This window comes from Elephas maximus, chromosome 3 (genome assembly GCF_024166365.1).
Source record: "Elephas maximus indicus isolate mEleMax1 chromosome 3, mEleMax1 primary haplotype, whole genome shotgun sequence".
Classification (NCBI taxonomy): Eukaryota; Metazoa; Chordata; class Mammalia; order Proboscidea; family Elephantidae; genus Elephas; species Elephas maximus.
In genome coordinates, this window is record NC_064821.1 from 27,555,086 (window position 1) to 27,571,494 (window position 16,409).

The 16,409-nt window shown below is 42.7% G+C and overlaps 1 protein-coding gene across 2 annotated transcripts in view; it reads right to left on the minus strand.

The window, feature by feature from the left end:
• Positions 1-1,549: 1,549 nt before the first annotated feature.
• Positions 1,550-16,409, minus strand: part of LOC126072106 (zinc finger protein 14-like) — a 33,844-nt gene continuing 18,984 nt past the window's right edge. The window contains exons 3-6 of one of the 2 annotated variants that reach the window (XM_049876772.1): positions 9,292-9,418; positions 8,180-8,330; positions 6,751-7,827; positions 1,550-6,666 (exon numbers count right to left, since the gene is read on the minus strand). In XM_049876772.1, the coding sequence (XP_049732729.1) occupies positions 5,094-6,666; positions 6,751-7,827; positions 8,180-8,330; positions 9,292-9,418 (2,928 nt within the window). In that variant the 3' untranslated portion in view covers positions 1,550-5,093. Of the gene's footprint in view, positions 7,828-8,179; positions 8,331-9,291; positions 9,419-16,409 lie in introns of both variants that reach the window. The other variant, XM_049876771.1, reaches the window with a different exon arrangement.

Here is a 16,409-nt window from a genome sequence, read left to right on the forward strand (position 1 = left end):
ACGCTGGCTTGATACAATGAGTTCGGGACTATTCCATCATTTTCTGTGCTCTGAAATACCTTTAGTAGTGTTGCTGTGAACTCTTCTCCAAAAGTTTTGTAGAATTCCCCAGTGAAGCCATCAGAGCCAGGACTTTTTTTGTTGCTGTTGTTCTTAGGAGTCTGTTAATTACTTCTTCATCCTCTTCTTTTATTATGGGTTTATTCTATTTTTCTACCTCAGTTCATGTTGTTTTAGGTGTGTAGTCTGTTTCTAGAAATTTGGAAATTCTTGGAGTACAATTTGTTGGAGTATAATTTTTCATACTATTGTGTTATAATTCTTTAAATTTCAGTTGCAACTGTTGTGATATCACCCAACTCATGTCTTCTTCCAGTTATCTGCTTCCTCTCATTTTTCTTTTGCCAGTTTCGCCAGTGCTTTATCGATTTTTTTTTAATTTTTATTGTGCTTCAAGTGAAAGTTTACAAATCAAGTCAGTCTCTCATACATTTTATATACGCCTTGCTATATACTCCTAATTGCACTCCCCTACTAAGACAGCACACTCCTTCCCTCCACTCTCTCTTTTCCTGTCCATTCTGCCAGCATCCGAACCCCTCTGCCCTCTCATCTCCCCTCCAGTAGGAGATGCCAACATAGTCTCATGTGTCTACTTGATCCAAGAAGCTCATTCTTCACCAGTATCATTTCCGATGCCATTGTCCAGTCCACTCCCTGTCTGAAGAGTTGGCATTGGGAATGCTTCCTGTCTTGGGCTGACAGAAGGTCTGGGGACCATGATCACCAGGGTCCTTCTAGTCTCAGTAAGACCATTGTCTTGTCTTTTTACGTGAATTTGGGGTCTGCATTCCACTGCTCCCTCAGGGGTTCTCTGTTGGTTCCCTGTCATAACAGTCATCAGTTGTAGCAAAACCAAAAAAAACAAATCCAGTGCCATCAAGTCGATTCCGACTCATAGCGACCCTATGGGACAGAGTAGAACTGCCCCCATAGAGTTTCCAAGTAGCACCTGGCAGATTCAAACTGCTGTCCCTTTGGTTAGCAGCCATAGCACTTAACCACTACGCCATCAGTTGTAGCAGGGCACCATCTATTTCTTCTGGTCTCAGGCTGATGTAGTTTCTGGTTTAAGTGGCCCTTTTGGTCTCTTAGACTCATAATTACCTTGGGTCTTTGGTGTTGTTCATTCTCCATTGCTCCAGGTGGGTTGAGACCAATTGATGCATCTTATATGTCCACTTGCTAGCATTTAAGACCCCATACACCACTCTACAAAGTGGGATGGAGAATGTTTTCTTAATAGATTTTATTATGCCAATTCACTTAGATGTCCCCTGAAACCACAGTCCTCAAACCTCCACCCCAACTCAGCATTCAGTTTCTTCAGGAAACTTCTTTGCTTTTGGTTTATTCCAATTGTGCTGACCTCTCCTGTAATGTGTGTTGTCTTTCCCTTCACCTAAAATAATGCTTATCTACTATAATTAAGACCTTCCCCCTCCCTCCCTCCCCCTTCTTGTAACAATCAAAGAATATATTCTTCTCTGTTTAAACTCTTTCTTGAGTTCTTATAATAGTGGTCTTATACAATTTTGATCCTTTTGTAACTAATTCCACTCAGCATAACGCCTTCCAGATTCCTCCAGGTTATGAAATGTTTCATGTTTTCATCACTGTTCTTTATCTATCTGTAGTATTCCATTGTGTGAATATACCATAATTTATTTATCCATTTATCCATTGATGGTAATCTTGGTTGCTTCCATCTTTCTGCTATTGTAAACAGTGCTGCAATGAACATGGGTGGGCAGATATCTGTGTAAAGGCTCTTATTTCTCTAAGATATATTCCAAGGAGTGGGATTGCTGGATATGTCACGAGGTGATTAGATCTACTACTAGGTATGTGAGTGCAGCAGTCCATTTACTTTTCTTGTGTGAATTCAGCTCAGGTGACCAGGTTGTCGGCCACTGAGTGGGTGGTGCAGGCTCTCATCTACGATCCTAGATGAGCAGGGATACGTAGGGGTGATGAGCAGGCACAGGTATCTGGCTACATTAGGGTGCTATGTGTTGAGCAAGGTAGGGGGCTGACAGCTACCCAAGTGCCTCGGTGGAAGGCATGTCCCTGTCCCCTAGAGCACACAGGTGAATGGGTTTTGCAGGCAGACTTTGGGCACCCAAAACTGCTTGTTGTAGGGACTGGGAAGCAGCACTGATTCTCGGATCCCTGTCGTGAGTTGTTAGGTGGAGTGAGTGGAGCCACTAGTTCCCAGGCCCCAATGTTGGTAAGGACCATGCTTAATGGGCAGAGTGGTGTCAAATGTCGTGAATCTGCCACTCCACCTTAGCTGTTGCACTTGAAAATAGGCTTGGGGTATATACCCTGTTGCACTATGCTAAAGAGGACCTATGCTGTTCAATAGGTCCACATAGATCTAGGCAGGGGTGAAAGGCATTCAAAATCCATGGACCCCTTATGCCTGTGCCTAGGCAGAGGGGCAGTTCCTGCCTTGATTCCTGACTTGGAGGAGCTGAGTTTCTTTTTTCTTGTTTGTTCACTTACTTGTCCCCTCCCCAAACCCAGGAGACTGGGTCAAGCACACGATGGGTCTGACTTCTGGCCTACAGGGCATGGCAGCCACTGAACGCTGCCAGACTGGGACTGGATCAGAGTGGGGATGGGGTGGGTAAGGGTAAGAAAGGCACTTCCCAGAGGGGTTATTTTGGTCCCATGCAGTAGGTTAGATCCTTGCACTTAACTTTCGAAGACCCAGTGCCACTTTCCCTAGCTCTAGAGGCTTGTAAAAACTGTCTGCCACTTGGCTTCTCTCGACGTGAAAAATGCATCCTGAGCACTATTGCTTGCCTCAGTTCATGTGCGCCAAACAATCCAGCCTGCCAGGTGCTCGCCAGGTCATGTTATGGCACCTCCTCACTGCTTCTGAACTGTCACTCCCTCACCCTGCTACTGAGCGCGACTGCTTAACTTTGTCTTTGATGTTCAGGGCTCCTAGACTGTCACATATAATTGATTCACTGGTTTTTTCACATCTTTGTAATAAGACGAACCACAGGAAGCATCTGACCATTACACTACCTTGGCTCCGCCTCCTAAAGAAATCATGTAGTGGCAGTACAATACTGTCACGTGTTGTTGTTAGGTGTCATCAAGTCAGTTCCGGCACATACCAACCCTATATACAACAGAATGAAACACTGCCTGGTCCTGCACCATCTTCACAATCATTGTTATGCTTGAGCCCATTGTTGTAAAGACTGTGCCAATCCAACTCATTGAGAATATTCCTCTTTTTCGCTGACCCTCTACTTTACCAAGCATGATGTCCTTCTCCAGGGACTGATCCCTCCTGATAACATGTCTAAAGTATGTAAGATGTAGTCTCGTCATCCTTCTATGGAGCATTCTGGCTGTATTTTTTCAAACACAGATTTCTTCATTCTTTTGGCAGTCCGTGCTATATTCAATATTTTTCACCAACAATTCAAAGGCATCAATTCTTCAGTCTTCCTTATTCACCATCCATCTTTCACATGCATATGAGGCAACTGAAAGCACCATGGCTTGGATCAGGTGCCATCAGTCTTCAAGCTGACATCTCTGCTTTTCAGCACTTTATAGAGGTCTTTTGCAGCAGATGTGCCCAATGCAATGGGGCACTACTTTATTTCTTGATTAGTGCTTCCATGGATGATGAATACTGTGACATGTAGCAGAGCATTTATCTAAAGATTGCCTTACTGTAGGACACTGACACCATTTACCCTCTTTCACTATTTCCACAATCTAGCACTATTACCAAGGTACTGTAAGATTTCCATAGGATGATTCTGAAAGGGGAATTGTAAGATTTCCATATGATGATTCTGAAAGGGGAATTGCTGGACTAAAGGAAGGCCTAATTTGAAGGCTCCTGCTACCTACAGGCACCATCTTCCAAGCTTCTTACGAGAGAAGTCATGTAATAGGGTCCAGTGCATTGTAGGGCAGGAGAGTTCTGTATAAACCTTCAGACCCTGCAGCAGGTCCACACCCCAGGTGGCGCAGTAGCCACCTGTACCGCCCAGTCCAGCAACTGCAGTCTCAACTCATGGCCTAGTGCTCTCTCTTGGAACCACAAAATTACCAAAAGCAGGACTGTTTCAAAATACAGGTTTCATGCCTGTCCTGGACAGAAGCTCCATTACATCTCAGTCAGGTTGCGGGTCTGTGAGTGCCCACCATCTATATGTATTCCCAATGTGAGCCCTCCATAAAAAATCCTATTTTTCACAACACTATTTCAAATGGACTTCTACGTGAAATGGTCAATATACATTAAAATTCTCTGTGCAGTTTTCTCATTAGTAAACCAGGGTTCATAGTAGTTGGAGAGGGCAAATAAGAAACACAATAAAAAAAAAACTACACACACTGTATAATCCAGATTCTTGAAGAAGGCACTGTATTGTTTACAAAGACTAAAATACCCAAAATAACGAGAGTGGTGGAATTCTGAGATTTCTCGTTTTTATTTTCCGTTAAAAGTCAATTTTTTCTACAATGAGAACATATGGCTTTATAATTTAAAAAGATATAAATAAAACTTTTTAAATAGCTGATTAAAAGAAAAACACATTTGAAGACACCAAAGGTTGATGAAATTTTGTAATAAAGACAGTTTTTGTATAATGGAACCAAAACAACATTTCCATGAAAATTCCAAGTCATGGGCTATAACTCAAGTTCTTTGCTTAGAGTTGCAGTCTCTCCAGTGTATGAGGTCTCGTAGAAGTCCTGAAGTATGGATACTGAAGATTTCCCTTATATTCTATATTCATAGGACCTGTCACATATATAAGACATATACTATTTCTTTTCAGTGTACCTTACATTCTCAAAAGAGACCTGAAAGTGTTCCTTCATTCCTTACATTCAAAAAGCCTACCCACTGCGAGTTCTTATGTCTAGTGAGGTCTGAGGAACAAACACTTCTCCACATTCCTTACATTCATAGGCCTTGCTTCACTGAGTTCTTATACGGTGAGATACAGCAACCCACTAAAGGCTTTCCCATTACCCTTACATTCCTAAAGGATCTCTCCACTGTGAGTTCTTATATGCTTTGTGAGATGTGAGGCCTGGATGAAGGCCTTCCCACATTGCTTACATTCATGAGGCCTCTCTCCACTGTGAGTTCTAATATGTTTAGTAAGATGTGAGGCCTGGCTAAACGCTTTCCCACATTCCTTACATTCATAAGGTCTCTCGCCACTGTGAGTTCTAATATGTTTGGTGAGATGTGAGGCCTGACTGAAGGTTTTCCCACATTCCTTACATTCATAAGGTTTCTCTCCACTGTGAGTTCTTATATGGTGAGTGAGAGATAGGGACCGAGTAAAGGCTTTCCCACATTGCTTACATTCATATGGCCTCTCTCCACTGTGAGTTCTTATATGCATAGTAAGGTATGAGGAACAACTAAAGACTTTCCCACATTCCTTACATTCATAAGGCCTCTCTCCACTGTGAGTTCTTGTATGTTTAGAGAGCTGTGAGGCTTGACTGAAGGCTTTCCCACATTCCTTACACTCATAAGGCCTCTCTCCACTGTGAGTTCTTTTATGTGTAGTGAGTGATGAATCACAACTAAAGGCTTTCCCACATTCCTTACATTCATAAGGCCTCTCTCCACTGTGAGTTCTTATATGTACAGTTAGATATGAGCACCGGCTAAATGCTTTCCCACATTCCTTACATTCATAAGGCCTCTCTCCACTGTGAGTTCTTATATGGCTCTTCAGCTGTGAGGTCTGGCTAAAGGCTTTTCTACACTCCCTACATTCATAAGGCTTCTCTCCACTGTGAGTTCTTTTATGTTCAGTGAGGTGTGAGGACCGATTAAATGCCTTCCCACATTCCTTACATTCATAAGGCCTCACTCCACTGTGAGTTTTTATATGGGCATTAAGGGATGAGTCAGAACTAAAAGCTTTCCCACATTCTTTACATTCATAAGGCCTCTCCCCTTTGTGAGTTCTTACATGGTTAGTGAGGTGTGAGGACTGGCTAAAGGCTTTCCCGCATTCCTTACATTCATAAGGCCGTTCTCCACTGTGAGTTCTTATATGGATCCTCAGGTTGGAGGAATGGCAAAAGGCTTTTCCACATTCCTTACATTTGTAAGGCTTTTCTCCACTGTGAGTTCTTACATGGTTAGTCAGTTTTGAAGACTGGCTAAAGGCTTTCCCACATTCCTTACATTCATATGGCCGCTCTCCACTGTGACTTCTTATATGGAGAATCAGCTTTGAGGAATGGCTAAAGGCTTTCCCACATTCCTTACATTCATAACGCCTCACTCCACTGTGAGTTTTTATATGTGCATTAAGGGATGAATCAGAAGTATAAGTTTTCCCACATTCCTTACATTCATAAGGCCTCTCTCCTCTGTGAGTTCTTACATGCTTAGTGAGGTGTGAGAACTGGATAAAGGCTTTCCCACATTCCTTACATTCATAAGGCCGTTCTCCACTGTGAGTTCTTATATGAATCCTCAGGCTAGAGGAATGGCGAAAGCCTTTTCCACATTGCTTACATTCATAAGGCCTCTCTTCACTGTGAGTTCTTATATGGTTAGTCAGCGCTGAGGAACTGCAAAAGGCTTTTCCACATTCCTTACATTCATAAGGACGCTCTCCACTGTGAGTTCGTATATGGACAGTCAGCGTTGAGGAGCTGCTAAAGGCTTTTCCACATTCCTTACATTCATAAGGCTTTTCTCCACTGTGAGTTTTCATATGTGCCGTGAGGGATGAGTCACAACTAAAAGCTTTCCCACACACTGTACACTCATAAGATTTCTCTCTGTGAGTTCTTACATGGTTAGTGAGGTGTGAGGACTGGCTAAAGGCTTTCCCACATTCCTTACATTCATAAGGCCGCTCTCCACTGTGAGTTCTTACATGGATCCTCAGGCTGGAAGAACAGCTAAAAGCTTTTCCACATTCCTTACAAGTGTAAGGCCTCTCTCCACTGTGAGTTCTTACATGATTAGTCAGCTTAGAGGACTGGCAAAAGGCTTTTCCACATTCCTTACATTTATAAGGCCTCTCTCCACTGTGAGTTCTTACATGAATCCTTAAGTTGGAGGAACGGCTAAAGGCTTTTCCACATTCCTTACATTCATAAGGCCTCTCTCCACTGTGAATTCTTTTATGTCTACTTAAGTGTGAGGACTGGCTAAATGCTTTCCCACATTCCTTACACTCATAAGGTCGCTCTGCACAGTGAGTTTTTATATGGGTACTGAGGCTTGAGAAATGACAAGATGATTTCACACATTCCTTACAACTGTAAGGTTGCTCTGTACTGTGAGTTTTTATATGTCTGATCAGCTGTGAGGACTGCCTAAAGGCTTTTCCACATTCCTTATATTCATAAGGCCTCTCTCCACTGTGAGCTCTTATATGTGTAGTGAGGGATGACGCACAACTACAGGTGATGCCACATTCCTCACATTTACCAATTTTCTTTCCAATAAGCGTTTTTACATGTGTGCTTAGGTAAGAACAACTGCAAGCTAGTCTACATTCCTTATATTGATAGCTATTGCACCCAGTGTGAGAAATGACATGACGTTTAAATGAAGAGTAATTCATGAAAGCTGTTCCGTACTCATGGCATTCAGAAGGATTTTCTCTAGCAGGACTTCTTTTGGTAAGATATTCAATCTTGCTGACAGGTTTTCCACACTGAGTACATTCTTTCCTTTTCTTTACTTTCCCTTGTTTACCTTCACAGAGGCTCTCAACTGTATGCGTTCTGTCAAAAATAGGTGGCATGCTAGAATTAAGTTTGTTATCACTTCATCATTACAGTACACAGTAAATGTGTGTTTTCTGCACTTAAGTTATCTCACATTGAATTGTTTGAATCATCTCGTAGAGGTCAATTCCATTCATGTTAGTGTTTCTAAATAAAGGGGCCTTCCGATAATTGTGTACAGTGAAATATGGTTCAGATACTTAATGTCTCATTTATACTTATGGAAACACAGTGTTGTGAAAATTACATGAACACGCAGCTTTGGAGTTTTATACACACACACACACGAATGTCTGATATCTTAAGATTCCCTCCTGAGGTACTGCTCACACTTGTGAATGACACTCACCTGGCATGCCTTCCCAGATTGTTATGCTGCTCTTCAATGCCACAGAATTCACAGATTTCTCCTAACATGGTATGCCAGGAGTTATTCTTCATGAATTGCATTATTAAATGTTCACTGGACATCATTTGTCCATTACCAACCTGTTGAGAAACTAACCCAATAATTTTAAGTGGAGTTTCACAATATGAAACAGAATGGTAAGGAACTTTTATGAACAACAGACACCTGGGAGCACAGAAAGACTTTGAGGCATTTGGAAGTTCCAAGACTTTGGCAATGGTCAAAAGGGTAACCGATTTACTAAAAACTAATTCCTTGACAATTGAAAGTGACAGCATCATAAATGGGGTGTAATTAGGAAAGCACAGTAGAAAGGTACTGTAAACAACGCATGTGTGCAAAGGTAATGCTAAAAGAGAAATGAAGATCTGTTCCGTGAATAAAATAACAGGTATATGTGGACATTGAGCCTCCTCAAACCAAAAGACTTTTTCAGGATGATTTATTCAAATGCAATTCCCTCCATACTGGGCTCATCCTTCAAAGGATTCTTGCCTTTCCTGTGGGTTGGCACCATGGCTCTGGATAAGTCCTACCTCCACTCTCCTTAGATTTTTTTCCTCGGAGGACATGTGGGTGTGGCTGATGGTGTTCATGGGGAATGCCGATCATGAGAAAAGATAGTGGACTGCAGCATTTCTCTGACAGTGGGCCAATATTTTGGTCTCCAGAGTTTCTATAAATGGACTGGTATGAGTTTATTTACAGCAAAATACTCACATTTAAAGTTGTAATAAATACAGTAAAACTCTGGAACCAATCTACGAATCTCCCTGTGTCCAAAGTGACCCCTGAAGCCAATGCACACACTTACAACACTTAAAAATCCTAAAGGATTTTAGCCAGAAAAGAAATCCAACCACAGTATAGTCTGTAGATTTTTGCTTTCACAGGAAAGATTCTAGAGACTAAGCTCCATGAGAGCTGAGAACGTTTTTCATTGTGTTCCAGTTTATTCCCATTCCTCAAACCAAACCTTGAAACGAGGTCAACAAGTAAGATACGATCTTTCACTAATGGAAAAAAAATAAGAAAAATGAAGTCCTCCTTACCAACCAATGCCAGGTTCCTGAAGGTTTCCACCATCACATCTCTGTAGAGTTTCCTCTGAGAAAAATCCAGCAAAGCCCATTCTTCCTGGGTAAAGTCCACGGTCACATCCTCAAACACCAGTGAGTCCTAAAACAGCCCAAATGTTCTGGATCAGAAAGGAATCATCTTCCTCAAAGTGTGTGAAAGCAAAGATGAGTCTGTCACTGCAGGCGAATGGAGAATTCAGAAAGGTCACACAAGATGCTGTATTCTACTCTACAGTTTGGCCATCAGCTTCTTCCCTTCACTATCTACATTTACATCTTGACCTGTGTGTTCCTATCCTATTGTGTTGATCAAAGACAAACCACTTGGAGTCTCCAGCAGGTAGAGGAAAAAGTAGCCATTTTGAAATACGCCCAAATCATTCTCTTCTCCGTAAAAAGACATTCTCTCAAAGGAAACTATTTCATGTGATCTTTAACCAACTGAGGCTTTTATAAGAGCCTAAATGAACTGAGAGAAGCAAAATACCCAACTCCAATTCCATCTAGGATATTTGTCTAATTTATTTATTTTTTTTTTAATGTAAGAGGAGGAAAGCTGTGAAGTACTTGTGGCGGTGCCAATTGAGGAGATCGGGCTCACTAAAATACTTAAATCCAATTACAGGACTAAAGAATGCTTCCTCACCCTCCACACATACACCACCACACCAACAGGGCCCCTGTATTTAAAAAAGGGATTAAAACTGAAAGAATTATTAGTTTAAAATCTTATTTAAGAAGAAGTCTCTAGCGAAGCCCAAAAATAAGAGGGGAGGGGGAAAAAAAAGGAAAATTTAGCCTCTCACACATACAGCTACAAGAAACACAGTCTATTTCTAGCCACATAACCATAAAACATCAATCTAAAGGTCAATTTACCGTTTTTACCCAGTACATCACTATCTATACTATTGTTCATCTTCCAAGAAAAAATTAAAAGGCAGACTGTGACGATTAAGGCTGTGTCAACTTGGCTGGGCCATGATTCTCAGTGGTTTGGCAATCATGATGTAGTTTGGCAGTTATGTAATGATTTAATCACCTCCATGAAGACATCTGGTGTAATGTGATCATCTCCATGATGCGATCTGCTATGAGCAGCCAATCAATTCAAAGGAAGTTTCCTTGGGTGTATGGCCTGCATTCAATATATACTGACATTCTGGCAAAGCTTGCTGGCCTTTGCTCTGATCCTGCACTCAGCTCATCATCTGAATTCTACTTCTTGGGACTTGGGCCAGCATCCTGCTGTCTTACCTGCGACCTTGGATTCCTCAGCCTCTGCAGCCCATAAGCCAGCAGCCCACTGTCTGAATGCAGATCTTGGGTTTGTCAGCCCCTACAACTATGGGAGTAAGAAGTAGCCTCCAGCCTGACACTGGTCCATGGACTTTGGACTTTTTCGTGTGAGCCATTTCCTTGATATAAATCCCCTCTACCATATTTATATGCTTCACTGGTTTTGCTTCTCTAGAGAACCCAGCCTAAGATATTTGGTACTGAGAGTAGTTGTAGAGAAACAAAATGGTAAATTGGTTCTCAAGTTTCATTAAAGATGTTGATGACTTTGCTTCCAGCAGTAAATAGTGTACCATTAATTCATACTGTAAGGTGCCATCAGAAATACACAAAATATCAGCAATATATCAGGTACTGGTGAGAGGATATGCTCTGGATGCTCATTTGATACTTTTCTACAATTTTGCCAGAATGAGAAGTAGAAGGAAGCTGGTTGGTTGGTCCTCATTTCACTAGACAAAGTGGTGAGAAAAGAGATGAGCTCAGGGCTTCAGAGTCAAAGCTCAAGTCCCACATAAATGACCTCAAAGTTGCCACTTGCCACCTGAAAGAAAGCCTTATTTCTTGTAACAGAACTGATATTGCCAAAAACCATACCCAGGATCCTATCCTAAGAGTGGCTGAATTACAATTAGAATTTAATTCCCAACTGCAAATGGTGTCTGAAGTTACAATAACAGCACTGATTGGGAAGAAATGAGATTCTGAAACTTGGGATATGGACATATGGGCAGATAACCCAGAAGAAGCTGGGGACATGGACACTGAGCCACTGAATTCGTCTGAATCTCTTGTCAACAAAACCATTAACCCCTCCACCCCCATCTGATGAGATTAACCCAACTGTGTGTAAAGAGCCTTTTTCTGAAATACTGACTCTGAAGGTATCTGAGTCATTATCTGGGACATTGCCTGAAGCACATGCTTTACAAGACTTTGCTGAAGTGTTCTCAAAACACATCCCCACCACTCATTTTTGCTTCTAGACCTATAGACAAGTCCCAGTGGGCCCCAAAAGGTCAAGTACAAAGTGTGACCTATGAAGAAGTAGGCTATACTCCAAAAGAACTGCTTGACTTTACTAATGTATACAGAAACCTGGGGAATATGTATGAGAATAGCTATTAAGGCTGTGGGACAATGTTGCAAGGCACATAAAGATGGATGAGTCTGAGTTTATTGATATGGGCCCACGAAGTACAGATTCTTCATTCAATGTTTCAGCTCGAGGGGTCAGAGAAGGATCTGATAGTTTATTTGGTTGAATTGCTGAAGCATGGATTACACAGTGGCCTACACCAAATCAAGCTGAAGTACCAGACCTGCCTCGGTATACTATAGAACAAAGTATCCAAAGACTTAAAGAAATTGGGATGTTAGAAAGGATTTATCATGTTAGACCCACAGACCCACACATGGAGTACCCAGAAGACATACCTTTTACCACAACAGTGAGGAACAAATTTGTGAAGGAAACTCCAGCATCCTTGAAGACTGCTGTGATCACCACTTTATGTAAGTCAGATTTGACAATGGGAATTGCCCTAACTGAATTAAGACACCTAACTACAATGGGGCTGACTTGAACCCATGGCGGTAGGGGTCAACTGGCAGCACTCAGTCAACAAAGGCAAGGTGGGCAAGGTTACCATAATGGAGAGTGGAGTCAAAGCAGTAATCAGAATAGTGTGACCTGTATGGACTTACGGCTTTGGCAACTTAGTCATGGTATCCCTAGGAGTGAAACAGATAGGAAACCTACTAAATATTTTCTTCATCTGTACAAGCTGAATAATTCTAGGTCAAGTGAACAGCAGTGTCATGGATTGAACTGTGTCCCCAAAAACTGTGTCAACTTGGCTAGGTCACAATTCCCAGTATGGTATGATTGTCTACTGTTTTGTCATCTGATTTCGTTTTCCTATGTGTGATAAATCCAATCACTGATATGAGATGGATTAGTGGCAGTTATATTGATGAGATTTACAAGGTTAGATAGTGTCTTAAGCAAATCTCTTTTGAAATATGAGAGAGCAGAGAGACATGAGGACCTCATACCACCAAGAAAGCAGTGCTGGGAGCAGAGCACATCCTTTGGACCTGAGGTTGTTGTGCTGAGATGCTCCCAGACCAAGAGAAGACTGATGACAAGGACCTTCCTCCAGAGCTGACAGAAAGCCTTCCCCTGGAGCTGACACCCTGAATTTGGACTTCTAGCCTACTAGACCGTGAGAAGATAAATTTCTCTTTGTTAAGGTCATCCACTTGTGGTATTTCCAAGACAGTCATCTAGTGCTTCCATAACAGAAGTACCACAAATGGATGGCCTTAACAAAGAGAAATTTATCTTCTCACAGTGTGGTAGGCTAGAAGTCTAAATTCAGGGCGTCAGCTCCAGAGGAAGGCTTTCTGTCTCTGTTGGCTCTGGGGGAAGGTCTTTCTCATCAATCTTCCCCTGGACCAGGAGCTTTTCTGCGCAGGAACCCTGGGTCTAAAAGACGCACTCTACTCCCGGTGTTCCTTTCTTGGTGGTATGAGGTCCCCAACTCTGCTTGCTTTCCTTTCATCTCTTGAGAGATAAAAGGTGATCCAGGCCACACCCTAGGGAAACTCCCTTTACCTTGGATCAAGGTGGTGACCTGAGTAAGGGTGGTGTTACAATCCCACCCTAATCTTCTGAACATAAAATTACAATCACAAAATGAAGGACAACCACAGAACACTAGGAATCATGCCCTAACCAAGTTGATATGCACATTTTTGGGGGGACATAATTTAATCCATGACAATGACGAACACAAGCAAACGTGAATTGCCAGAATAGAGCCACGGCCCTTCAATCAATTCCCAGAGTTGAACAAGTTTGAAGATCCACAGCCCCTTGAACGAAGGGGAGGCCAGGTCCCCTTGAAGGACTCCAATACACTGCCAAAAACTTATACTGTTAATCTTTCTCCCAGCCTTCCCTAAAGATCTATGGCCTTTTACGAGAAAGACTGCTCACTGCGGAAAAAGAATTAATCACACTTTTTAGGGATTTCCAGATACTGGATCTGAACTGACATTAATTCCAGGAAACCCAAAACATCACTGTTGCACACCAGTCAGAGTGGGTGCATATGGAGTTCAGGTTATTAATGGAGCCTTAGCTCATGTCCATCTCATAGCAGGTCCAGTGGGTACCCAAGCCTATCCTGTAGTGATTTCCCCAATTCCAGAATGCATAATTGGAATAGATACACTCGGCAACTAGCAGAATCCCCTATACTGGATCCCTGACATGTGGTGTAAGGGCTACTATGGTCGAGAAAGCCAAGTGGAAGCCACGAGAACTGTCCCCACCTCGAAAAATAGTAAACCACAAGCAATACTGCATTCCTGGATGGATGCAGAGACTACCGCAACCATCAAGGACCTGAAGGATGCAGGGGTGGTGATTCCTACCATATGCCCATTCAGCTTGACTATCTGGCCTGTGCAAAAAACAGATGGATCCTAGAGAATGACAGCAGATTATTGAAAACTTAACCAGGTGGTGACTCCAACTGCAGCTGCTGTTAGAGACATAGTTTCATTGCTTGAGCAAATTAATATATATCTGGTACCTGGTATGCAGCTGCTGATCTGGCTAATGCCTTTTTCTCCACACCTGTTTTGAAGGACCACCAGAAGCAGTTTGCCTTCAGCTCACAATACACCTTCAGCATCCTACCTTATGGATATATCTATTCTCCAGGACTATGTCATAATTAACTCTGCTGGGACCTCGATCACCTTTCCATTTCACAAGACATCACACTGGTCCATTACATTGACGACATGCTGACTGGACCTAGTATGGAAGAAGTATCAATAACTCTGGACTTATTAGTAAAACATATGCATGCTACAGGGTGGGAAATTAATCTCACAAAAACTCAGGCACCTTCCACCTCAGTGAAATTTCTAGGGGTCCAGTGGTGTACGGCATGTCAAGATATTCCTTCTAAAGTGAAGGATAAGTTATTTCATCTGGCCGCTCCCAAAACTAAAAAGGAGGTGCAACACCTACTGGGCCTCTTTGAATTTGGGGGAAACACATTCCTCATGTGGCTGTACTACACCAGCCTACTTATCAAGTGACTCAAAAAGTTGCTAGTTTTGACTGGGGCCAGAACAAGAGAAGGCTCTGTAACAGATTCAGGATGCCGTGCAAGCTGCTCTGCTCCTAGAGCCATATGATCCAGCTGATCCAATGGTGCTTGACGTGTCAGTGGCAGATAGAGCTGCCGTTTAGAGTCTTTTGCAGGCCCCTATTGGTGAATCATAGCACAGACCCTTTAGATTCTGGAGCAAAGCCCTGTCATCTACTACAGATAAATATTCTCCTTCTGAAAACAGCTTTTGACTTGTTACTGGGCCTTAGTAGAGACTGAACACTTAACCATGGGCCACCAAGATACCATGCGGCCTGATCTGCCTGTCATAAACTGGGTGTTGTCTGACCCACGAAGCAATAAAGTTGGACAGGCACCACAGCACTCCATCATTAAATGGAAGTGGTACATATGAGATCAGGCCTGAGCAGGACCTAAAAGCACAAGTTTCATGAGGAAGTAGCCTGAATGCCCATGGTCTCCACTCCTGTCACACTATCTGCCCTCTCCCAGTGTGCACCTATGGCTTCATGAGTTGCTTATGATCGTGACTGAGGAAGAGAAAACTCATTTTACAGATGGTTCTGCATGATGTAGAGGCACCACTTGAAACTGGACAGTGGAAACACTTCAGCCTCTTTCTGGGACTGCCTTTAAGGACAGTGGTGAAGGGAAATCCTCCCAATAGGCAGAACTTCATGCAGTGCACCTGGGTGTTCACTTTGCTTGGAAGTAAAAGTGGCCAGATGTGTAAATGTATACCAATTCATGGGCTGCGGCCAATGGTTTCACTGGATGGTCAGGGACTTGGAAGGAACATGGTTGTAAAACTGGAGACGAGGTACGCGGAAGAGGTATATGTATACACCTCTCTGGACCAAAGAAGTGAAGATATTTGCCTTCCATGTGAATGCTCACCAAAAGATGACCTCAGCAGAGGATGATTTTAATAATCAAGTAGACAGGATAATGCATTCTACGGAAACCAGTCATGCTCTTCCCCCAGCCACTCCCATCACTGCTCAAAGGGCTAATGAACAATGTGGCCATGGTGGCAAGGATGAAGCTTATGCATGGGCTCAGCAACATGGACTTCTACTCACCAAGGCTGACTCAACTTCACCCACTTCTGAATATTCAATCTGCCAGTAGCAGAGACCAACACTGAGTCCCCAGTATGGCACTATCCCTTGAGGTGATTAGCCAGCAACCTGATGGCAAGTTGATTACATTAGACCACTTCCACCTTGGAAACCACTTCCATTTTGTTCTTAGTGGATTAGACACTTACTCTGGATGTGGTTTTGTGTTCCCTACACGCAATGCTTCTGCCAAAACTACCATCCATGGACTTACAGAATGCCTTATCATGGTATCCCACAGCATTGCCTCGGATCAAGAGACTCACTTCACAGCAAATGAAGTGGAGCAATGGGCCCATGTTCATGCAATTCAACTGGTCTTACAGTGTAGTTCCCCATAATCCTGAAGCAGCTAGCTTGACATAACAATAGAATGGCCTTTGAAAGACACAATTATGGAGCCAGCTAGGTGGCAATACCTTGCAGGATTGGGGCAATGTTCTCCAGGAGGCTGTATATGCTCTAAATTAGTGTCCAGTATATGGTGCTGTTTCTCCCACGGCCAGGATTCATG